At 44.2% G+C, this 24,897-nt stretch overlaps 1 protein-coding gene across 1 annotated transcript in view; it reads left to right on the top strand.

Moving 5' to 3' along the window:
• Positions 1-24,897, top strand: part of AGBL1 (AGBL carboxypeptidase 1) — a 403,281-nt gene that overhangs the window by 86,844 nt on the left and 291,540 nt on the right. Inside the window, exons 15-17 of the mRNA XM_088656701.1 lie at positions 432-519; positions 16,662-16,812; positions 19,972-20,125. Coding sequence (XP_088512827.1) covers positions 432-519; positions 16,662-16,812; positions 19,972-20,125 — 393 coding nt within the window. The remainder of the gene's footprint in view (positions 1-431; positions 520-16,661; positions 16,813-19,971; positions 20,126-24,897) is intronic.

Below are 24,897 nucleotides of genomic sequence, written 5' to 3'. Positions count from 1 at the left end.
CATGTTCATTTGTGCAAGTCAACTGTTTGGGCACAAAGCCTGTACACTCAAATGCAACATGGGGACACCCCTCTTATGAATGAAGAACAGGACAGGGATGTGCAAATCTCCACCATTGCTTTGGGTTAGGGAAGGTTCCTTGGTGACGTTATGCTGCGCACAGCAAGCAACCGATTACTGCCATGCACAGCTGGTTTCTGCCTCAAACTTTCAGAACCAATGAGTTCCCCTGCCCTTCAGTGCTCAATTCTGGAGAGAAAAGTATGTGCAGATCTGCTTTCAGAGCAACCTCACTGCACTGAACATATTATGTCTGTCTTCACCTGAAAAGTGTCTGTCTTCACCTAAGAAATGTCCTGGGTAAAACAGCTGTTTTGCAGTTGCAGAGGACATCATATCGCTTTTTTAAAAACTGCCTTTGTTTTGTGTAGGCATGCAACCGGTCATGTATTCAGTGAAGGAAGCTCTCCAGGGCAGACCTCACTGGATTCGGGTGGGCTATGATATCTGTTATTACAAGTAAGTGTACTGCACCTCCTCTTCCAGAATGTTGCTTGAGCTTTCCTACTTCTCCTGCTAGTCATTATTACCCCATTAACTTTGCACTACCAATTCTACTTCACCCTTTAAATGCAGATCATAGGGGCTACAAAATGATGGAGAACAAAAACATCATTGTTGTTGTTTTTTCTCTAGGGCAGTGGTAGGGAGAACATTTTTCAGTCTCAAGGTTTCTTTCTCTTGTGGGCAACCTTTTGGGTTCTGTATGCCCCTGGTGGGTGGGGCAAGAGGCCGAGCAATGGAGGCAACTACTGTACAGTCACACAAGTTAGTGTTTTGTTTTGATTTTTAAAAAAATAGTTATCAGTTTTAAATACATGCATGCAGATAGGAATGGGGGAGAAATTCAATTCAGTTCTCATTTAATGTTGAATGTATGTAATACATAATACTCGAACCCAAACCCAGCCATTATTTAAAATTCATACTTCTCCAGATTTTGCAGGGCAGTTCTCTTGCTGCGTGCAAGAATCTGTACGCTGGGGTTAAGTGTGCAGGTGGGGTGGGGTGTATATATTAGTGTAAATAGCATACAAAAATGCATTATATTAGGGGAAGTGCTTTGCAAAGATGTGTATGTTAGGCAAAATATTATGAGAAATGTGCACTAAAATGCAGATGAATCTTCGTGAGGGCTTTGTCTACGCTTCAAATTTTAATTCCGTAAGCATGAATGCTGAGTGCCATTTTGTCCAATAGGAACATTGGACCTACATGTTGGGGTTGAGAACAGCCCTCCTCCTCCTTCAAAACCCCTTGCAACTTTCAGTTGTGTGGGTGTGAAAATTCTATCGTGTTTTAGTATCAGGAGCAACTTCTCTCTCCCCACCCGATGCTTTTTGAAAGCTTGTTTTACTTTTCGTATAATGTTGCCTTGGCAACAGTGTTGGGTGGGATAGACTTGGTTCCCCCCCCCAAAACAAAGGAATGAAAGTAGTAGATTTGCTATCAGTAGGATGGAACCCCAATAGCTACCACCACTCCCTACACAAACAAATACACACACACAAATACACACACACACACACACACACACACACGTGTGCCAGCATTGAGGGTTGGTCATGGTGTTGGAATGGGTGACCACTGGTAGTGACTCTACCGCTGTTGTTTATGGCAGGAGTAAACAAAGGTTTTAATCAAAATGAAAAAAAGGAGGGGAAAACCATTGTTGTTGCAATGCAAGGTTGAGGAGCCTTTTTGGGATCAAGGGCTGCATTCCTTTCTGTGCAACATTTTTGGGTGGGTGGCACATGCCATTGGTGGGCAGAGCAGAGCTAAAGGCAAAAGTGGGCGGAGCAAGAAATGCAAATTCCCCCTTTGTACAGTAGGCTAGTTTCTACATACACTCACCCCCCCCTCAACCAACCAGCGAATGGCGTTCAAGGACAAATTCCAGCCTAAGGAGTGTGTGAAGTAGGGCCAATGAGGGGTGTGTTCTGAGGAGAGTTCCGAGGGCCAGACAGATAGGGTTTGATGGTTGCCTTTAGCTCCCAGGGCCTGATGTTCTCTACCCCTGCTATAATGAATAGCCCCCCACCCTGAAAATAATGTACTATTTTGCCTCTCTGAAAGAAATCCCCCCCAAAGGCCGTGAGTCCCGCACAAAATGGCTGCCATGAGCAGCAAAAAAGAGAGCTGCCAGTACTCCATAATGTAAGAAAAGAAAAACCCCGATCCTAACTATTGGCTGCCTTGGGAAACAATCTTCTCTCTTCCTTCTGCTGTTGATATTCTGAAGCAATTTCAAATAGTTGATTTTAGGTAGTGGGCACCCACTTCTTTACTCCTTATGATTTTTACAGCACCTCTTAGGCCCTTGTTGCAAGCTAGCTTTTAACAGGAGATTCTCACTGCATGACAATCTGTTCCCTATTCTCCTCCTCCTCCTCCTCCTCCTCCTCCTCCTCCTCCTCCTCCTCCTCCTCCTCCCCCCCTCCTCCTCCCCCCTTTCCATCGTGATCTAGCAACCTCGCTCCACTTTCCAGCTAGATCAATAGCCCCCTTTCCCCTCCTTGCATGTCCTCCCTCCCTCCTGCTTTCTCCTGGCATGAACGACTTTCCCCAGTGCTGGCAGACTTGGGCGCAAGCAGATGTAGGGGATGCAAGGCTTATAGGCTGATTACAGTCATAATGGGCCCTAATGTCATTAACAAGGCCGTTATTGTGCAGTGATTAAATAGCAGCTGACTGGTACGATTAAACTGTGAAAGTGCAATTAAGTTCTTAATCATAATCTGGAAAGGGATAGGCTACAGATGATGGGATAGGACTGTCTCTCTCTCTCTCTCTCTCTCTCTCTCTCTCTCCCCCCTCCCCCCCGCTCATTCTCCCAGAATGTGAAATGTGCTGAGTTTTATGTTGATGTGCTCTGGAAAGGTTTCATTCTTCATCTCTGTCATCTGATTCCTATCCCCCCCCTATATCTGTCTAGAATCACTGTTGCTCTCAAAGTCTGCCTGGATTCTTCTAATCTAATCTGATTCCTCAGTTCACACATCATCAGATTTCTTTAGATAATTGGTAGGCTGAAATTTCTCAGAAATGACTTTTTCTGATAAAATTCCTGATGGTGTTCTATTTTTCAAGCCTTGCCAGTCCAACCTGGGAGAATACACAGTGGAATGGGCTCCCATTTTCCCATCTGTGAAATTTGGGTGCAACTGTGGCACCAGTTTTGGTATTGTTTAATATAATTTTAATACTGATGAATAGCCCCTATGGGCAGCTATGAAAATAAAAACGGGCCTAGAGGTGAACTTATCAATGGTGGGTGCTCTTTCTGCTGGCTGGTCTCCACCATTTCTCTTCCCCCATCAATTCTGCTTTGAACGATGCATCATTCAGAACACCTTTCAGCATCATTCAGAAAGGAATTGTAGGACGAAAACCAACAATGGCAAGAGGTGTAAGGAGCACACTGCAAAACAACTGGCAGTGAAGAAGGGAAATTTGAGGCAGTGGGTGGGTTAAAAGCTTCTGGCAGCTCCTGAACCAGCCCTAGTCCCAACATTGAGACTGAATGTTTAGCTCAGCCTTGGAAAATTAACTTCAGGCAATGCAGGAAAGGCCTGTGGCTCAATGGTACAGCATCTGCTTTGCCCCCTGGCTTCCCCATGTAGGGGTGTGAAAGACCCTTGCCTGAAACCCCAGAGAGCCTCTGCCTGTCAGTGTAGGCAATGCTGAGCAAGATGGAGCCAGTGGTTTGACTCAGTAGACTTCCTATGTTAGATGTGACCTGGGGAATCGCTCTGCCAGTGATGGCCTTGGGAGAATCACCATCTATCAGCTTTTCCTCCCCCTCTACACATCTGTAACAAGCAGGAAAAGTAATACTGACCTACTGATATGACAGGACTGTTCTGAAGACTACCGTAGTTTTTCGCTCCATAGGACGCACCTGACCATAGGACGCACTTAGTTTTTTTAGAGGAGGAAAACAAGAAAAAAAATATTTTGCTTTCTTGAATTGTCCTAGGCATAGCAGCCAACTCCTAGAGGCCTAGGTGCCTTTGCCCCCCCCTAAATATTTGAGGAAGCTTCTTTTGCAAAGGGGGGAAGCTCCATTTTTTTTAAGGATCAGCTCAAAGTTGTGCAGCTTTTTATGCAAATGGGAAAAGTCCCATTTTGGGGGGGGGTCAGAGTTGTGCATCTTTTTTTGCAAAGGGGGAAAGCTCCATTTTTTAGGATCAGCTCAAAGTTGCTGAGTTTCCTTGCAAAGGGAAAAAATCCTGTTTTTATGGGGTTCAACTCACAGTTCTACAGCTTCTCTAGGAAAGGGACCCATTTCTACAGTTTCCAGCCAGATAATCTAATCAGCCAGTCACATGTCTCTCGCTGCAGACAACAATTGAGGCCTAGGCAAGGGGCCGGGAAGGGAGCTAGCTCTCTTATCTCCCTCCCCGATCTCTTGCAATCAGCTGCTGAGCGGGTTCCTTTCAATGTGCTCATTCCCTCTTGTTAGCCTTTAGCTCTTTCTTTTCTTTTTTTTAAAAAAGCAGCACGATCTGCCTTTCACCCTTGGGCAATTCGGCTCCAGAGGCCACACATTCGCTCCATAAGATGCACAAAAATTTCCTCTTACTTTTTAGGAGGAAAAAAGTGTGTCTTATGGAACGAAAAATACTGTATTGTTCTGATGAATGCAAAGCACTTTGAATACTCTAACACTCTATATACCTGTTGTTGTTGTGGTGGTGATGATGCTGATGAACAGCCGAAGGACAAAGAACTACTTTGATACACATCCAGGAATGCAAATAGGCCTGGGGAATGTGGTTTTTTGCAATACAGAGAGTGAATTAAAAACACGATTTGGTATAGTTCCTGAACCCCACTCCCTCTTCCCCTGCCCAACACTCACATACAATTTGAGTGCAAATGTTAGGTACTGTCCAAGGTGGAAAACCTCCTTTGTTCATTATTCGGTGCATTGGGCTGCATCCAAAGCTCTCTTGTGCTAGTGGACAGGTGTGTTTTAATGTCACGGAACAGAGGAAGCCCAATGCAACAGCTGTACTGGCGGAACTCGTTGTGAAACAGGTTTGTACGATCCATTGTGTAACAAAGTTGCCCACAACATGTTCCATGTTCTCTGGTGCAGGGAGAGAAATCAGGACCCTACTGTGCTTTAGAAATGCACTTCCAAAGCAGCAAATGAATAACTTTATGGAAGTAAAATTTAAAAAAAAATTCCTTCCAGCAGTACCTTAGAGACCAACTAGGTTTGTCATTGGTATGAGCTTTTGTGTGCATGCACACTTCCTCAGATACACTGAAACAGAAGTCACCAGATGCTTATATATAGTGGAAGTAGAATGATAACAGTGCTTGCAAACATACAGGCACACCCATACACATACAAGTTAACTTTAGTATCTACAGTAACTATGGATTGTTTACAGCATTCCCTGTCCACTCTTGTGTTAGTGGGTATGAGAACTTTAACGTTGCACAGCAGAGGAATCTTATGCAATAGCTGCACTAGCAGAAACTCATTATATAACAGATTGCAAATCTCTTGTGCAACTAAGTTACTAGCCACCTGCTTATGGATTCTCTTGTACAGTACAACATTTCACCAAAGGGAGAAAAATACCACTAAGTGACTTAGTGGCTTAGTGCTTCATTAGGATGCAAACCTGTCTATTCATCGCTCACCCAGCCATCATGCACAACACCTTATCAAATATAAGAAAACAGGTCTCAGTGCTGAGGAGTTTACAATTTCAATTTGCAACAGAGAGAGGGAAGGGAGATTTATATGTCTGAGCCCACTCAATGGTCCCCAATGCTGAGTCCTACTCAGAATAAACCCATTGATGTTAGTGGACGTCACCTGCATCTTGGAATTCTTTTGACATGTGGCTCAAGAGATTCAAGACTGGGAAACCTGGAATCTCAACACTGTGGTGTACAGTTGCCAAATGATTTCCAAGCCTCTCTCCCTGAAACCCACCCACCATCACTGTGTGGGCTGACTCCAGTTCACATCAGTGCCTTTACAAAACCAACCAGCTTCGTTAATGTTCAATTCAAATTGAGGTTATCCAAATAGACCCTGGCAATATTTTTTTTCCAGCCTTCAAAATGCTACAAGTTGTGCTGGTGTATAAAATATACATAAGAAGACTAAGGGAATATCAACACCCACACACAGCAGAATGTGAATTTTAAACATTTGTTTTCTCTAACAATTAGTTTTTAAGCTTAAAGGCCCAAAGGGTCTAGATAGGAAAAGAGAGAGAGAATGAACTTGGAGATGAATTAGAAATTGTGCAAAGTTCTACTCCAAAATGATCTTTATTCATCTTCGCTTAACATGGCAATTATGGGAGCTTCTTCCAGGTGCAGTTCAGAGATTTTTGAACTGATTCAACTGACTCCATTAAATTGAACATGTTCATTCTAAGCACTGCTGCAGTCGCAGAGTGTTTAATTAACATATGCCACAGTAGTATCACTCTTCCTGTTAACTAGTCAGTTTCTAGCTCACAGTTCAGGAATGACTGCTCTGAGCTGAAGGACAGAGGGAAGTGAGATGTACGAGTCTGCAGATCACACGCTGTCCGAACTCCACCCACATTTGTCTTCCTCTGGAGCTATGTGTGTGTGGTCGGGGAGCAGGGACAACTCACTCCCGAAGAAGACAAATGTGGCAGCCCACGTCTCTGCTCTGGCATCATTTCCCTTCCCCTTCCCGTGAGAGAGAGTTAAAAAAAACCCCAAACATGTTATGGAGATTATTAGAAAACCTCCTGTCAAAAAGGGTTTTGCCAACCCCATTGCTCTGGTTTATTGCCTGCCCGCAAAGTGACAGTTATACACTAGTGCCTGTGTGGGAAAGTGAAGGGGGGGGGATGTTGCGGGAGCCCCTATAAAATGATTTAATTCACTGTTTGCTGTCTTGGCAACTGTTTACTATTATTACACACAGAGCAATAATGTTCCTTTCCAGCTGATTATTTAAGGAGCATCAGCAGCAGCTCGTGAGGCTCCCAATGGCACATCTGGGCATTGCGTTCCACAGTTCATTTCCAGTTCATTGTCTAACCCCACCTGAGCTGTCGCAAAGCTGGATGGCTCAAGGGCTTGGTAATTGGATGCTGAACTTTTTATTTCTAGGTCAGTAGTTAAAATTCTGCCCAGATCAGTACAAATGTAGTTTCTTACTCCCCTCTCTCCACATACACTTCCTTTCCTTTCCTTTCTTTTTTGCCTGCTGGCTGTTTGGTGTCCTTTGTGACATGGGAAAGTGAAAAATAGAGAAAGAAAAGCATTGATGTGTGTGTGTGGGGGGGGGCGGACGGTGCTGGTTCCTAATGCAGAAGGCCACAAGCAACCAGAACTTTATCTGATTTACTCAGTTTCTCTGGAGACACAGGGGCCTAGTCCTAATAGATAGCAGAGTTTAAGCTGCACAACAAATGATTCCAATGCAGCTGTTGCACTAGTGGAAACTTTTTGTGTGTGTGAAACAGCTAATTTTTGGTGTGCAACACCTGATACCATTGCACAGCACTCTTTGGTAATGTACCTGTGTTCCCCCCTGCAACAGCTGATTCTTGTTGTGCAATTTGTTGTCAGCCCTCTTTGGTAATGCACTTGTGTTTTTCCTTGTGCAGCAATATTCCACTTCAACTTGGTGCTACAGTGCAGTGGGTTGTATCCAACTAATTTCTACCCACAGTAGACCCATTGAAATTATTGGACCCAAGTTAGTCCTGTCCATTGATTTCAATGGGTTTACTCTGATTATGCCTCTGTATACCAGTTGTTTGAAATCACAGGTGGGTAGCTTGTAGGCTTCCCACAGACACCTGGTCAGCCACTGTGAGAACGGAATGCTGGACATGGTGGTCCCGTGGCTTGAACTAGCAGGCTTGTCTTGGGCTCTTGGATTCTCTTGATCTGGATAGCCCTTCTAGATCAGAAGTGCACTACTGTAGACTGCTGCCTTCCACAAGTTGGAGGATGCCCAAAATTACAGCAGAGGAGGGAGGAGTTACTGTGCAAGTCGATACTGTCCCCCTTGCATCTTTCATTTAACCTGCAAAGAGCACTTGTGTTTTCCTTGATCTGAAAACTGACCTTCTACAGTCCTTAGCTACTCTACTTTACTCTGCTGACTTTGTAAACTAGGGCTGTATATGGGCCCCTCCATCCAATTCAAGGCATAGCTGCCAAGTTATCCCTTTTTAAAAGGGATTTTCCATTATGCTGAATAGGCTTCCTCGCGAGAAAAGGGAAAACTTGGCAGCTATGATTCAAGGCCATAGCTGCCAAGTTTCGGCCTGAGAAATAAGGGACTGGACTGGAAGTAGCAGACCGGAAGTAGCGCTGCTGCCATTTTGGAACTGGGCGGAGCATGCTCAGAAGCTACTTTTGATGCTGCTCTGCCCTGTTCCAAAATGGCCGCCACACCAGAAGTCATGCTGCGGCCATTTTGGAACTGGGCAAAGCAGCATCAAAAGTCACTTCTGAGCATGCTCTGCCCAGTTCCAAAATGGCCGCTGCGCCAGAATAAACGGGGGGGGGGGAAATCCGTTTTTTTCGGCTGGGGACAGCTGGAAAAACAGGGTTTTCCCGGGGAATACGGGAGACTTGGCAGCTATGTTCAAGGCCCAGTCTGCTGCTTTGGAGTGGCCCCAATCTGACCGGGGATGATCTACCCTGAACCAATTCAGTGACCTTGCCCCTCCATGAAAAAGGGTATTCTGTTAAAGGAATCTGGGAGCCCTGGATCTCGTCCAAAGCCCGCTTGAGGGGCTAGGGCCATGCCAGGACCACAGGAACATTGGGGTGAGCTTTCGTTGATCTGCATCGATGTAGCTCCCTCATTGGGTTACCCTTCTAGACTCCCTGCGAGGCGGGCAGGAGTCAGTTATAGTTCATCAGTGCCTAAGCCAATACTGCTCACTTTGTGTAATTCAATAAAGCTGTGGCCTAAATTTTGCCCATCCACCTTAAACTTAAATATGTGCCTGTGTGAATTCATTTATGGGGGGGGTTATCCTGGGGCACTCCAGACGCAAATGGCAGCTATCAGCTGATGGATGCTGGGAGAAGAATGCTGCTGGTATAATGCCCTCAATTCCACCCATCCCTCTCCCCACAAAAAAGAATAACAATTGACAGGGGTTTGAGGGACCCTTTTCATTGCTCCTCTCACAGGCCAAAATCCGAGTTGGAAGTTCACAGCTGAGAACTTCTGGTTCTGCACTAGCCACAATGTGGCAGCTCTCACGTCACAAATAAGACTGAGCTTTTGTGATGTTGATCAAATACAAGCCAGTGTGTGTGTTTGTGTGTGTGTGTGTGTGTGTTTTGCATTTGTTGACTTTCTTTCCATTCCCATGCTACAAACTCTGGATAATGATATCAATAGTCTCTGCCTTCTGCTCTTGCTAATTTGGCTGAAGAAGGGAGATGTGGGGGATAATTCAATAACATTTGTAAAGCACTTTGAACATGAAAAACAATGTGCGCAGTAAGTGATGATGATAGCAACAATAATAATTATGATGATTATTAATTAACTGGTGGTGCCAGCTGTGCTGGAAACAGTGCAAAGTGTTTGAAGGAGAAATAGCTTGCTTTAGGGTTTGACTATTATAAAGTGACTCAAAAGCATAGCGAATTGAGTCTGCATGTTAATAGCATTGTGATTTGGATTAATAACCTCTTTCTTAATGCTGGTGCACTTTTTTTAGCTTTGCAAAGGCTGTTGAGTTTAGGGAACTTATTAGGGCTGTGTGTAAGTTCTGAAGAACTCAATAGGTCTTGCTTGCAATCACAAGCTCAGGCTGTGTCAGATGCTAATTGCTTAAGAATGTGTGATCATAGCTGCCAAGTTATCCCTTTTTTTCAGGGATTTTCCATTATGCTGAATAGGCTTCCTCGCGAGAAAAGGGAAAACTTGGCAGCTATGTGTGTGATCCATTGTGTGGTTTGGGCGGTGTAGTGGTTAAGAGCGGTAGACTCGTAATCTGGGGAACCGGGTTCGCGTCTCCACTCCTCCACATACAGCTGCTGGGTGACCTTGGGCTAGTCACACTTCTCTGAAGTCTCTCAGCCCCATTCACCTCACAGAGTGTTTGTTGTGGGGGAGGAAGGGAAAGGAGAATGTTAGCTGCTTTGAGACTCCTTTGGGTAGTGAAAAAGCGGGATATCAAATCCAAACTACTACTCCTCCTCCTCCTCCTCTTCTTCTTCTTCTTCTTCTTCTTCTTCTTCTTCTTCTTCTTCTTCTTCTTCTTCTTCTTCTTCTTCTTCTTCTTCTTCTTCTTCTTCTGTTCTGCAATCATCCTGTGGATCATCACACACAGTTAGTGTGAGGAAGGGGAGAAAATGGTTCATTCCATCTATGCTATCCTATGCATATAAGTGTAAACCAGGGGAAGCGTAAGCCTTTTCCCAAATGGCCTCCTCTGTGCATTAGCATAGGAGGGAGTAACATACCTCTGACATCACCTGCAACATGACATGCTCCACCCGGTCTCTTCAGCACAACATCCGTTGTGAGGAGAGCTTATGTGTGAACAGTTGCATGTAAGCAGCATCTCCAATCACTCAAGGCTCTTGATCATATGGACCCTTTGTAGGATCCACTTTGCAGACATCGAACTGAGTGTGCAGAGGCAAAAGCAGGCAGAGCAATGAATGCAAATGGTGCCTTTGTACAGCAGGCTAGTTTTTACACACCCACACATAACACCCACCCCCACACCCCCATCCCACACACGCTCTGTCCTCTATCCAGGCAAGCAAGAAGCATGAATGGAGCTTAAGGACACATTCCAGCCAGGCAAAATCACTCAAGGAGAATGTGAAGCAGGGCTTCTGGGGAGGTGTGGTCTGGTGAAAGTTCTGAGGGCCAGAGAGAGAGAGAGATTGTCTCTATAGTCATGAGTTTCTCTACCTGCAAGCTTTCCTGAGACTGGTAGTAGTCCTCCAGGGTGCCTGGTCTTTTTCATCCCTGGTCTTTTTCACTGGAGATTTTAGGAATCAAGAATGACACCTTCTGCATGCAGAATAGGTGTTTTGTCATTGAGCTACAGCCTCTGCATAAGTAATTGTTTTTCAGTAGGTTTAATGTAACATGTAGTTTGGTTCCAAAGTGTTTCTTCCATTTCAATGGAACTAACAGCTCCATGCTATGCTATCTACACAGACATAAATCATATTAAGTTCAAAGAGGCTTAATCCTAGGTGAGAGCATGTAGGATTGCAGCCAAAAGAGTTAAGACTCATTCAACTAACCCAGGCACAGGCAAACGCAGCCCTCCAGGTGTTTTGGGACTACAACTGCCATCATACCTGACCACTGGTCCTGTTAGCTAGGGATGATAGGAGTTGTAGTCCCAAAACATCTGGAGGGCCAAGTTTGCCTATGTCTGAACTAATCCAATCAGATTTACTTCAGAGTAAGTCTTTCATCTTGTTATTTATTATTACTTCAGAGTAGACATGCATAAAATCATACTGTAAGTCATCACTGACTTTAGCTAAATTGGAGTCAGTGTGAGAATGTATTTTTCTTCTTCTTTGACCTAGTTTCTCCCTACCTCCTGAGATAGATGGTGGGGAATGCTTCTGTGCATGTGCAAAGTAATATTATGGTAGCAAAAACCAGAACTCACACTTCTAGAAGTTGGAAGGCAGCTTCTGAGTTAAGGGGTGCAATGTCTAGAACAGCTTTCCCCATTCCAGGTATTTTGGACTACAGCTCCCACCATCCCTGTCCATCGGCCACACTGATTGGGGCTGATAGGAGTTGTGGTTCAAAACATCTGGCATGCAGCAGGTTGAGGAAGACTGCTCTGAAAGGAATCATAGAATGAAAGAATTGTAGAGTTGGAAGGGACTCTGGGGATCATCTAGTCCAACCCTCTGCAATGCAGGAATATGCAGCTGTCTCTAACAGGGATCGAACCTGCAACCTCGGCATTATCAGCACCATGCTCTAACCAACTGAACTATCAGCTTGTTGTTGTTGTTGTTGTTGTTGCTGTTGCTGTTGCTGCTGCTACATTTCCACCCATTTCATTCTTGTAAGTCAACAAATTATTTTATGTCTCATACAAAAGAAGCTATGATTAAGCCATGGGATTTCAGGAGAATGATTATCTTGAGACTTTGCCCCACTGAATAAAAACAACACCAGCACGAGGGAAATAAACAGTTTATGTAAATTTCAGCAGCTGAAATGGCATCTTTCGGTCTCTTCCTTATATTTTGCATTTTAATACAATGCTGATACGATATCTTTTTAAAAACAATAAGAGGGGGAGGGGTGTCACAGAGTCCTTCAGAATGAGAAGGTTTAGCAACAGCATAATTGGTGCTAGGCAGGGGAAATTATTGTCTGAGATGTACTTGTGGATGCAATTTGCTGCGATGCGGTTGCTCTGAAATGCGTGAATTGGCTCTTCATCTCAGCCAACGGGAACTCTTTCACCATCACCCTTGAAGCTGGCTCTTAAAAAAAAATACATTGCAAAAGACCAGGTGAGGACAGAGAAGGAACATCCGTTCTTCAGATTTGTATTTTCCTGGGGAGTGTGGGGTGTGTGTGTGTGTGTGTGTGTGTGTGTGTGTGTGTTTAATCAGAATCAAGGCAGGGCTAAAGTTGTTGTAGACAGAAAGTGGCAGGAGCATAAGCACCCAGCCATGGTCAATCTGCAGGAACCACCCTTCCTTTGTTTAAACATTTGAAACATTTGCATTCCTGCTTTCTGCCTGGGTTGGCTCCAGGTCAGGGTGGGGTGCAGAAATGTGCAATGCCATCAGTGTCTCCACCAGCTGCAAACTTACCTGATGGCAGCAGGCCTAAGAAGCCACCTGCCATGGTAAATTTCCTACAATGCTGCTTAAAGGTAAAGGTAAAGGGACCCCTGACCATTAGGTCCAGTCGTGACCGACTCTGGGGTTGCGACGCTCATCTCGCATTATTGGCCGAGGGAGCCGGCGTACAGCTTCCAGGTCATGTGGCCAGCATGGCAAAGCCACTTCTGGCGAACCAGAGCAGCACATGGAAATGCCGTTTACCTTCCCGCTGGAGCGGTACCTATTTATCTACTTGCACTTTGATGTGCTTTCGAACTGCTAGGTTGGCAGGAGCTGGGACCAAGCAACAGAAGCTCACCCCGTCACAGGGATTCAAAACGCCGACCTTCTGATCGGCAAGCCCTAGGCTCTGCGGTTTAATCTCTGCTTACTTAATTCCAAAATTACGGAAAGGGCTGTAGCTCAGTGGTAGAGCATCAGGTTTCCATGCAGAAGGTCCCAGGTTCACTGGCATCTCCAAAGTAGGGCTAGATATGACCCCTCTCTGAAATCCTGGAGAGCCACTGCCAGTCAGTGTAGGAAGCACTGAGCTAGATGGACCCATGGTCTGAACTCAGTATAAGGCAGCTAGTTTCCTATGATGCTAAACAGGGAGGCAATCCGAGGAGATGTTGTTACAGGTGAGTATTACTACCAGAAACAGTTACATCTTCAGTCCTTAGAAAGAGTCAAAACTAGGATCGGCAAAAGAAAACTAGGATCGGCAAAAGAAACTGTACCTTTGATTACTGTGTAGGGGAGGGGATTTTGATTAGTGCAGCTTGTCATGCAGTGGTGTGAGAAGCTGAACCTGCTGAAATCCTTTCTCCAGTGCTATTAAAAGTAATTCCATTGCCTTTCCATCTGGTCACCCTAATAGAAAAGTTAACAAGAACAAATGCTTTCCGCATACCCTGCTTCTCCTGCCCCCCCTTCTGTTTCATTTTGAATATATGCAACAAGAGAATGCCTTTGAAGCTTGCTGCAAACTTTGCCTCGCCCATACACCAAACCTTGGGAATGACACTTCTGTTTTTTGTGTTCTCAGATCAGGAGTAGGGATGGAGGATAAATCATTTGGCTCGCAAGTAGGAATCACAAGTGGGTAGGGTATTGTTGAGCTCAAGTCCCGCTTTTGGCCCTCTCACCGGCATCTGGTTGGTAACTGTGAGAATAGGATGCTGGATTAGGTGGGAATTCCATCTGATTCAATGGGGCTCTCCTTATGTTTCTAAGGACTACCACAACTCCATATGAGAAGGTCAGTTCAGGAAACTGCCATATGCTAAGTCAGACTGTTGGCACATCTAGCTTAGGATTGCCTCTGAATATTAGTTTCTGGGAGTCCCTGTTGTACACTCAGGTTCTGCTTGCAGGATACTCATAGGCATCTAGTTGACCAATAAGAAAACAGGATGGTGGACTAGATGGGCTCTTCTTCCATTCTTATGTTTAAGATGAACTCATTAAATTGAATTCCCCAAACAAACACATGAACTGAAGCTAACTTTTGAAACTTGCACTTCTGTGTATCTTCCAGTGCAGTGCACCAACCTAAGAGTGCATATAAAATTTGATATATTAGTTAAAAAAACATAGTAAGGTTGCATTATATTGGGGAAAACTGCTAGCAGAAATTCATATATTAGGCAAAATTGCATACAAAAATACGTATATTAGGAAAAATGTGTGAGCAAATGCATATGGTTTTTGTGCAAACTTGAAAAAAATGTTTTTGTTTTTGTTTAAATCACAAACTGGTGCAGAAATGGGGTAAATCTGACCTTACAACTGGAAAAACTGAGACTCTGAAATGTCAGTCACTACGGTAGTCAAGTTGCAGTAGTAATAAGTCAGCTTCAAAAGCTCAGTGTTGCATTGAAATTCCTTGAATCTAATAAATTAGCCAGCGGCAAAATAAGACCTGCAACAAAATATTGTAGTATGGAGTGATCCCTCTTTAGAATTTCAGCCTCTCCATTCAATGCTTTCTATCCTTGTGATCACCTTGAACCTCTGTACCAGGCATCCCCAAACTGCAGCCCTCCAGATGTTTTGGCCTACAACTCCCATGATCCCTAGCTAACAGGACCAGTAGTTGGGGAAGATGGGAATTGTAGTCCAAAACATCTGGAGGGCTGAAGTTTGGGGGTGCCTGTTCTGCACTGTCTAACAGATCGTCACTGTTTCACGCCCTTTGAGCATGTTAAATCATCATTGGGGTACTTCTGCCTCTGTCCCCCAGAGTCCTCTGGGCATGTGGATTCCTTCTGCTTGTGTATGGCTGGTGCCATTTTTGTTAGCTCAGGACTTTTACTTGGAGAATTGGAATTCCTGTTAGTATACATGCAGGCCCTGCCATCAGAAAACTCATTATCTGAAATCCCTGTTATCCAAACATAAAGAATTATACCCAAACCTCGCCACATGAACAGCTGATTCAGATATCCAAACAGCTGGAGTTCCCCCACTTTCTTACTTGTTTGTGTTTTGCTGGTCAGCAGCAGTCATTTCAGGGAGAAAACATGGAGGGAGGGAGGGAGATCAGACAAATCAGGGAGCAGGAGAAATAAGACAAACCCATTTTTCTTTTGTCTGAGTTTTGCTGATTGGCCACACTAGTTTCAGGCAGAAAGTGTGGAGGGAGAGAAGAAGAACAGACAAATCACAGCTTAGAAATGTTCCCATAGGAAATAACAGACATAATCAGCTCATTATGTGAATGCTTGCCTAATGAAGGATTTCCTGGGAATGCATTGTTTGGGTAGCGGGACCTGTATGTATATGATTCTCCTCTGCTACCCTGTTGAGTCAGGCATTCCCTGCTGAATTATGAGAGGCCTCATCTGCAGTGGCATCCTGCCGGCACTAGAAAACACACTTGTTTACACAGGCATTCCCTTGATCTCTTGACCAGAGTCTCCTGTTTTGATTGCTGTTTTACTTGCTGTGTTATGTTAATGGGATTGTTTTATTGCTCATTTCAGTCAGGGATATTTTATATTTTATTTCCCCCCAAAAAAATTCTATTCATTTTATAATAAAATGAAATACATCAGAAAGAAAAAAACATACCAAGTACATAACAATAAACACAGACACATAACAAAACAAATAACAAAGACAAAATATAACTTTCGCGATTCATAAACTTTCATTCACATTTTATGCTGATTTCCTCAAGTCCTCCCTATCTGCGGTTCATTTTCATTCATCTTTAGCAATTTCTAAATCATATCTTTAACTCACACTATCTAACTTCTATAACATAATTTCTCTTAATCCTTCCTTTATCTCAAATTACATTAACTTTCTTTAAATCTAAACATTAAATTCTAAACCTACAGCTTATAACCACTTCCAAATCAACTCATACTAATCAATTTTACAATATTTCTTTAAATAAACTTTACATTTCTTCCAATCTTCTTCCACCGACTCTTCTCTCTGGTCACGGAGTCTCCCGGTCAGTTCAGCCAGTTCCATAAAGTCTATAATTTTCATTTGCCATTCTTCCACGAGGGCCCTTTATGTTTTAATGGGATTTATTTCATTGCATATTTTAATTACAGTGTATTTTTAGTTACCCTGTATTGTAACAGTGTTGTGCAATTGTTTGTTTGTTTTCTATTTTGTAAAATGCTTAGAAGCCTTCTGGGCATTAAGTGGTATATAAACAACAGCAGCAATAATGAGAATAACAGGTTATTCTCTCTCTCTCTCCCTCTCCCTCTCTCTCTCTCCCTCCCTCCTCCCCCCCCTCCTTCTACCAGAAACCACTACCAAAATTGCACAGTGGCTGCAGCTTCAAGGGAAACCCATGGGAAATCCTGCTACACACTTACTTTCAGCATTGTTTTCCCTCATAAGGAAGATGTCTGCTACCTGGCATACCATTATCCCTACACCTACTCTGCTATGATGGTAACACTCTTTCCTCTGATGAATTTCCAGATTGGGGATGGGGAAGTTTGCATTCTGGTATGGGAAAAGGCTTAGTGCTTCACTATGTTTGGCCATGAGCTTTGCTCAGGCTCAGAGGCAGAGTTTGCAGAGCCACACTTCTACTCACTCCTGGAGCATTCAGGACAGAGAACATGGTTTTGCCTGGCTTGCCTGGATCAGAGGACGTGCCTCCATGCAACCCTCACTGCCTCTACTCTGTAGGAGCCAGAGATTATATAATAAAGTAGTTTAAATTCAATTTAATAACTTATACACTGTTTAATATAACAAAATCTCTAAGCTGTTCATAGAAATTGCAAGCAAAATCACAGGCAAAAAGTCAGTACGTAATATTAAAATGCTACAAAATGCAATGGCCCTTTAATGCACTGCAAAATGCAGGGGGGCTTAAAATGATCAGACAGCCCCTCAGAGGAGGTGGGCTGATTGGAGGTATTTTTCCAGCCTTCATCATAGAAGGCTTCAGCCCGCTGTTGAGGCAATAGTTCCCTGACATACCGTAGTTCTAGGAAGTGCTATCTGCAGGGAGCTCTCCAAGGTCCTGACCAGCTGGTCCTTTGTCATAGGACCATATAGGGAAGAAAGCAATGGCTATGTGTACTGTTGCAAATTAGTTTTGCTTGTCTAATGAATGATGTCAGGGGCGGAACAAGTCAATTGTGAGTGAGGCCAGTGCTTCTTGGATTTGTCATTGGTCTGGAAATCATGTAGTGAATGAGATAGTGTTGTTCATCTGAGTCCTCAGTCAGATTTGACTATATGGTGGTATGTCTTGGGTGTGTGTGTAATAATTTAATTGGGTCTTGGGAGACAGAGAGAGTTTGCAAATAAGAGAGTCTGAATGCAAATTAACATTTCTCCAAGTACTACCAAACAATAATAAAAAGTAGGGCTTTTTTGACAATGCTACAAATGTCTGTGAAATATGGGGAATAGTTTTAGCAGTACAGCACCCTACACTACATTTAAAATAAATTGAAGGTGTATCTCCTGTGTGTACTAAGGTATGGAGATTCTGGCCAAATCATGATTGCTAGGGACATTCTCCCCACCTCCCGCCCAGTGATGGCTTTGACCAGGTCAGCTAAAATAACTCACAACTTTCTCCTGGAGCTTCTAACTTTTTGTCATTGGAAAACAATTCCATTTTTGCAGACTGGATGGTGAACAAAAACCCATTTCATAAATGTGCATCATTAGGTTTTATTTTCCAACATATGTCCATGCAAAATGTGTGTGTGTGTGTGTGTGTGTGTGTGTGTGTGTGTCCGTTCCTTCAGATCAGTAATGAATTCAAAGTAATTTAGCAACTCAGGGGCTCAATTACCTGCACAATGCAGTTGAAAAGATGATAAAATCCCATATGGAAACAGTGACTTGGAAACACTGATCATAATATAATGTGCATTTAATAACTGAAAGCATATTTATAGCACACCTCTGCGTACTGTGCAAAGGGACAGTATTCAATGCCACTGTTACTCTGAGTAATGAATGAATGTATTTTACTCCAGGGTGATAGATGAAAATAGTTATTAATAGAGTCTTGCTGCACACAAGCACATACAAGTGGAACCTAGAGGGCCAACTTTGATTTCAAAAACAATGATAACTGGGCAGAAGCAGGACCAATAAGAAAATGTTTTGGTACCAGCAGGTACACTACAGTGGAGTGACCCTGTGCTTGTTTTGATGCAGGGTGAAGGCGCTGAAGTGAAGGGAATTGGGTGTGAAACCAGACTCCAGTGCTGTTGTCCTTTAGTTGATTTATGAATTTCTCCCCGTAATAACACATAAAGCATCTCATAATAACACATTGAAACATATATAAAAGAATTGCATACTTAAAACAGTTAAAACAACTGCAAACATATGTGTGTCTGCATATGTACAAACAGTTTAAAACTATATACATTAAAAATAGATACCGACCGGTATAAATATCTCCACTTAAAAGGCTTATTGAAGGTCTTCAACAGGTGGTGAATGTGTGCAATGAGAGGGCAGGTGCTGCCACACTAAAGGTCCAATTCTGACACAATGAGGAATAGACTTCCTGATAAGATAGTATCTGCAGGGGGCGTTCTCTTGCCGAGCTGAGGTATGGGTTGAGTTTGTAAGGGACAAGACAATCTGTTAATGCCAGCTTGCTGCATTGCTCTGTTGCCACTTGTTTTACCCCACCTCCACTCAGGCTTTGAAGAGCTGCTGTGAAAAGGATGCAAACATTGCAACCTTTCACTCAGCAGCACATGAATTGGTAGGCTGGGTCCGGTTTGGCTCAGCTGCCTAATTCCTCGGTGCACAGAGACAGATTGCATAGTTGGGCAGCTAGATATTTGCATCTTTTATAGTATGTGTCACAATAGGCAGAGTGGACCCCCAGAGCAGCTGTTTTGCACTTGCTGCAGCAGAAGGAACACAAGGTGTGAGACAGAGCTAAGGTGCAAGAACAGGATTTAGGGTATTTACAAGGATGTGATGAAATGTAGACTGCCCAAAGATGTAGGTGATGAAAAGGAGGGCCAGGTCCCCAAGATATATTCTGGGAAGTTTGAAAGTACAGTGGTACCTTGGGTTACAGACGTTTCAGGTTACAGACTCAGCTAACCCAGAAATAAAATAGTACCTCAGGTTAAGAACTTTGCTTCAGGATGAGAACAGAAATTGTGCGGTGGCGGCACAGTGGCAGCGGGAGGCCCCATTAGCTAACGCGGTACCTCAGGTTAAGAGCAGTTTCAAGGTTAAGAATGGACCTCCAGAATGAATTAAGTTCTTAACATGAGGTACCACTGCATGGAAATGAGCACCCTTGATATGATTTGTGTCACATACCACCCCAGACATTTCCTATCATTTAAGTGCTTTAAAAACACACAGACACCTGACATGTCTAGCCTTCCCCCACCCTGGCCCATTTTTACAGATGCACAGTTTCCCCCCAACTGCACATTTTGTAGTCAATTGCACATTAAAACAACAACCACCCTGATTTGTGAGTGTCCAGGAGCATCTGACTGGTCATTTTTGCAAAGAGGGTGCTGGATGAGATGGATCCTTGATTTTATTTGGTTGGACTTTTCACACGTCTTCCTACTTTTGTCCCCCTCTCTCCAGTCTCACCTTGACATCTTGGAGCAAGCCAGGAATGCAAAGAAAGTCTTCTTCAGGAGGCAGACTCTGTGTCACACTCTGGGAGGAAACCCCTGTCCCCTGCTGACAATCACAGCCATGCCTGAGTCAGAAAGCAGCGATGATCTGGAGCAGTTCCGTAAGTCATGGGTGCCTCTGAGTTAGTCCATTTCATTTGGTTTGTACCCTTCCTCCATTTGGAAACACAATGTGAGTGACAGTGTGCATTTAACAGTCGTGTGCAATGAGTTAAAATGCAGCAGATGGAACCCTGGGCTGAACCGAGATTATCTGCCCAATTTTCACTGCTGTTGAGAAACACTCCCAGATCGGGCTGTGTTTTCTAATGTTTGTTTTTGGAAACACTGCTTACAGGGACTGCGGTGAAAACCTGAATGGGGATGTTGTTCTTTCTAAAGGGAAGAACTGGTTGAACTGGCTGAACGGGTTGTAACACCAAATAATGTCACTTGCTTCAGCAACGTGGCCAGAAATGGGCTGTGCACCCAGTTGCTTCAGGGACCAATGTGTATTAGTGTAGCCTGCTTGCTAGTTAAGGTGCCACTCAGACCTAGCGCATGCTCCAGGAATGATAACAACAGCGGTGTTCTAAGTATGCCATCCACTTGATTTGCTGGATGAATTGTCAGAAAGAGACTGTACCATGTGGTGTGCTACAAGCTTGCCTCCGGGCAAGGCTGAATAATCATGTATTTACTTATTTCATCTGAGCAGCTTGGTTAATTATAGCTTTTGGGAGATACACCAAATTTCATTTCACTGCCTCCTAGCTTTGATCAACCCCCATGCCTCGCTCCCCTGGCTTTGTTTTGACAAGCCCTCTAATCTATGGGTCAGGGAGGGAGGAATAAGGGGGTCCATTGTTGCAATTTCATAAATGGCCAAGCTTTGGAAAAACACAGAAAATGTTTAAAAGCCTTTTTGACACCGGTACAAATGGGAGTTGCCGTCATCACTTGTGGATAAGCCACATGGATAGAAGATGTGGCTTTCAGGAAGGGTGTCATCTAAAACTTTAGAGACCCGGTCAGCAGAGGCAGTGGAGCAGAGCTGAAGACAGCTCCTCTTTCATTGCCCTCAGGTGGGCTTTGTGTTCTTTAGGTCCACAAGGAACTCTGCCACTTTCCCCTGCTCTTACTTCCTTTCAAAATCCATTGCAGTAAGGCAGGTGCTTTTGCAGTGTCATTTTCAGTTCCTGCTAAAACTTTTTTGTTTAGGAATGTGTACCTAGACAACACCACCACCATTAATAAATGTCTTTATTATCCACTCTTCACCAGCAAGTCCTGGGTCACAATGTAAATTTTTTAATGCATATTTGCTTTTAAAATTGCCAATTTTATTCATATTTTCCTGAACTTTAAGTCTTGAAATCCCCCCAGTATTTTTTCTTATGAATATTTATATTAGTTTTATGTAAACTACTTAGAGGTTTATGTTGATTAAATAATATACAAATCGTCCATAATGGCAACATCTACAATAATTTTGCTTTTCCAGAGAGAGCCCCCCCCCCGCCGCCCTCTCCCAAAACAGATATATACAATGTGGTTTCTCAAGACTAAAGCAACTTACTTTATTTATTTCAAAACATTTTTATATGGGTTAATATTTCCAGAAAAGGTGGGTACTGGTTGTGAATCCGAGGCACCAGGTGTGAGTAATGAGAACATAAGAAAAGCTCTGATGGATCAGGCCAGAGGTCCATATAACTTGACATCCTGTTCAGGTTTGGGCAAATTGAGCAAGATGAGGTTATGTAGGGAAGGGCTGAGGCAAACTTAAGCACCCTGGACAGCTCCATGCTAGAGAGACTCCATAAGTGCACCAGTCAACCTGAGACTGAGCTTTGAAAAGGAGCTGCAAGTCCCAGTAGTTAGCTGCACATTCAGTGAGTAGAACCTCCTCATTTAACTAACCTCAACCTGCTTTAGTAGTTATCAGGTTTGCTGCTGAAAGGGAGACTCTTCTTCCACTAGGGTGGGTGGGGAGCAAGGTAGCTCCAATGCCTTTGTCCAGAATGGGATTGGCACAATGGGCCCCTCTTGCACAAGTGCTTCCAGGTCAGTAGAAGCGTCTGGTGCTGACCTTGAGGGCAATTCTCTTCTCCAGACCACATCCCTGACCTCATGCCCTGAAGATGGAGAGTACGGCCCCAGGGTCACATGAAAGGGAAAGTAGGCCAAGATAGGCAAGAGGTTGGGTTCAAAAGGGAGCCCCAGGAGGCCACAGGAAGATAACTCAGTGCAGAACTAGTTGTTGGGAATCACAAGTGGGGAGAGGTCTGTTGCATTCAGGTCCTGCTTGCGGGCTTCCCATAGCCATTTAGTTGGCCATTGGGTGTTGGATGTTGGACTCTCATGGATCTTTGGTCTGATCTAGCAGAGGTCAGGTTCTAAAAGGATAAATAAGCAGGAGCAGGTATTAGGCTAGACCAAGCTAGGCTTCACAAGTCTTAGACAACTACTCTGGCTGATGACTTCCTCAAGCTTGAAGCACCAGTTATTTAAGGCTTGTTTGCAAGCACAATGGGAGACGCGAGGGCTGCGTGCCCTTCTGGCCGGCTGCTGGGTGATCTCCACCCTCCAGTGCAGCATGAGATAATGACCCAGGCTTTTAGAAGCCAGGACACGCTGTAATAGCAGGATCCACTGTGCAGCAGAAACGATAGGCGAGAGATGGTAGTAGTGGCATTATTTACAAGCGTTTATTTAAGCATATCTCAGGAGAGAGAAAAACACGTCTGCTCTCCTTCGTGGTCAAACGCAGAAGCAAAAGCAAAAGCTATACACAACGGAAGTTCACAGACATGTGACATACAACAGCTACAGGTCTGTAACTTAAGGTGGAATGGAATATCTCAACAAGGCTATGTCAGGGTTGGGGAAGGTGTGGCCCTCCAGATGCTGCTGGATTGCAAGCTCCCAGAGGGATGATGGGAGTTGTAGACCAGCAACATCAAGAAGACCAAAAGCTCCCCAACCCAGCCTTATAGATGTGATCAGGATGGTGCCATGGAGCAGCAAGAATTGGGCCATCACTTTCCTAAGAGCTGCACTGGTGCTACAGAGAGTGAGACAACTATCTCCTTCTCCCATACTGAGCCAGCTGCAGCTTTCGAGACAATGACAGGGAACTTCAGACCAGGGGAGGGCAACCATGGCCCTCCAGACTCTCTCTTCCCTGGTCCTGCTCAAGTTCTATTTCTGGCTGTAATGGAATAGATTTTGCTGGCCTGGATAGAGAAAATGTGTGTGCACAGAAACCATTGACTTTTGCATGGCTGGTATGTAGCCTACTGTACAAGGGTAAGCGTTGCATTTGTTGCTCCTTTCATTTTGGTCTCTGGCCCCTCCCACTACTGGCATGTGGCCCCCAGAAGGTTGCTCACAAGGGAATGTGACCCTCGGGCTGCAAAAGGTTCCCCACCTCTGCTTTACAGGTGTCCCGTGATTTACAGTTTCTGTCGCCGGGCTGCTTGAGATTGCTGGCATTCCTTCTTGTCCCTTCCAGTAATTGCTTATTACTTATCAGTAATAGAACACGGGAAGGAGAGGCATAAGGAGCCACCCTAGTATTCATCTTCCATGCACAAATCTATTGAGACCTGCATGTTTTATACATTCCAGCACCCTCGTCCTTTTCTAATTCTAGAGATAACAGATCGGCTATTCAAGCTGCACGAACCTGCTTATTAAAATGTCGCTTCTCTTTGGAAGAGGGTTACAAGAAAGAGGGAGTCACCATAGAATTCACGGAGTCTCTCATTGCTTCTCAAATAGTCCTGTTCTAAATATGCAGAATGCCCAAGGAAGCTGATTTGTGGCTGGTTTCATCCCACTCATCACCCCCCTCCCATGATACCCCAAACACTCGTATGTCCCCCGCCCCTCCGCCAACACTGCATATTCGTTTTGGAATATGTGGGTGCTAAGCGAGAGTCTGTGATTGGCTCTTGCATTGTCAATGGAATTAAAGATTCTGCCCAGGACAAACTGTGCTATGACAAGTGTAAGGTTTTATTATGTATTATGTTCAGGCTGCATCATACAGCTTAGAAACTGCACCAAGGGGAGAAATTAAACTGTCACAGCATTGGGCACTTAACGCCCATGTTAAGTAAGGACATTGAAGTGCTCACTGTGGTAGCTGATGGGGTTTGAAACTAAAGCTGAGCTGACTCACATTTCTTCTTTTTGGGGGGGGAGGGGGAGCATTTTTGGCAGTGCCGAATAGCTTCCTCCCTTTTGGTAACTTTTAAAAAGCACTTTGCAAAACCTCACATTCATTTAAATGACCTTTGCTTGCCCTCATTTGCCATCACTTGCCTCATTGTCTTCCTACAGTCCAGTATATCTGAAGGAGCGTCTCCACCTCCATCACTCTGCCCGAACACTGAGGTCCAGTGCCGAGGGCCTTATGTCGGTTCCCTCGCTGCGAGAAGCCAAGTTACAGGGAACCACCTGAGGGCCTTCCGGTAGTGGCACCCGCCCTGTGGAACGCCCTCCCACCAGATGTCAAAAAGAAAAATAACTACCAGACTTTTAGAGGACATCTGAAGGCAGCCCTCTTTAGGGAGGATTTTAATGTTTAATCGATTATTTTATTTTTCTGTTGGAAGCCATCCAGAGTGGCTGGGGAAACCCAGCCGGATGGGCGGGGTATAAATAAGATATTATTATTATTATTATTATTATTATTATTATTATTATTATTATGCGTGCTGGCATTCCCCTGGGTGGTTGTTGGAGAAAGGGAAAGCAATGACCATGGTAGGATCCCTCTGTGCAGAGAGTATCCCATGGTTTTGTGTATGTGTTTGTGTGTGTACACGTGCCTGTAGGATTCTTACCTGCCTACGTGTACACCAGAAAAGTTGTGCATATCATA

This window comes from Zootoca vivipara, chromosome 13 (genome assembly GCF_965207765.1).
Source record: "Zootoca vivipara chromosome 13, rZooViv2.hap1.1, whole genome shotgun sequence".
In the NCBI taxonomy this organism is placed as follows: domain Eukaryota; kingdom Metazoa; phylum Chordata; class Lepidosauria; order Squamata; family Lacertidae; genus Zootoca; species Zootoca vivipara.
The sequence above is the reverse complement of the archived record's forward strand: the minus strand, read 5'-3'. Positions and strand labels throughout refer to the sequence as shown.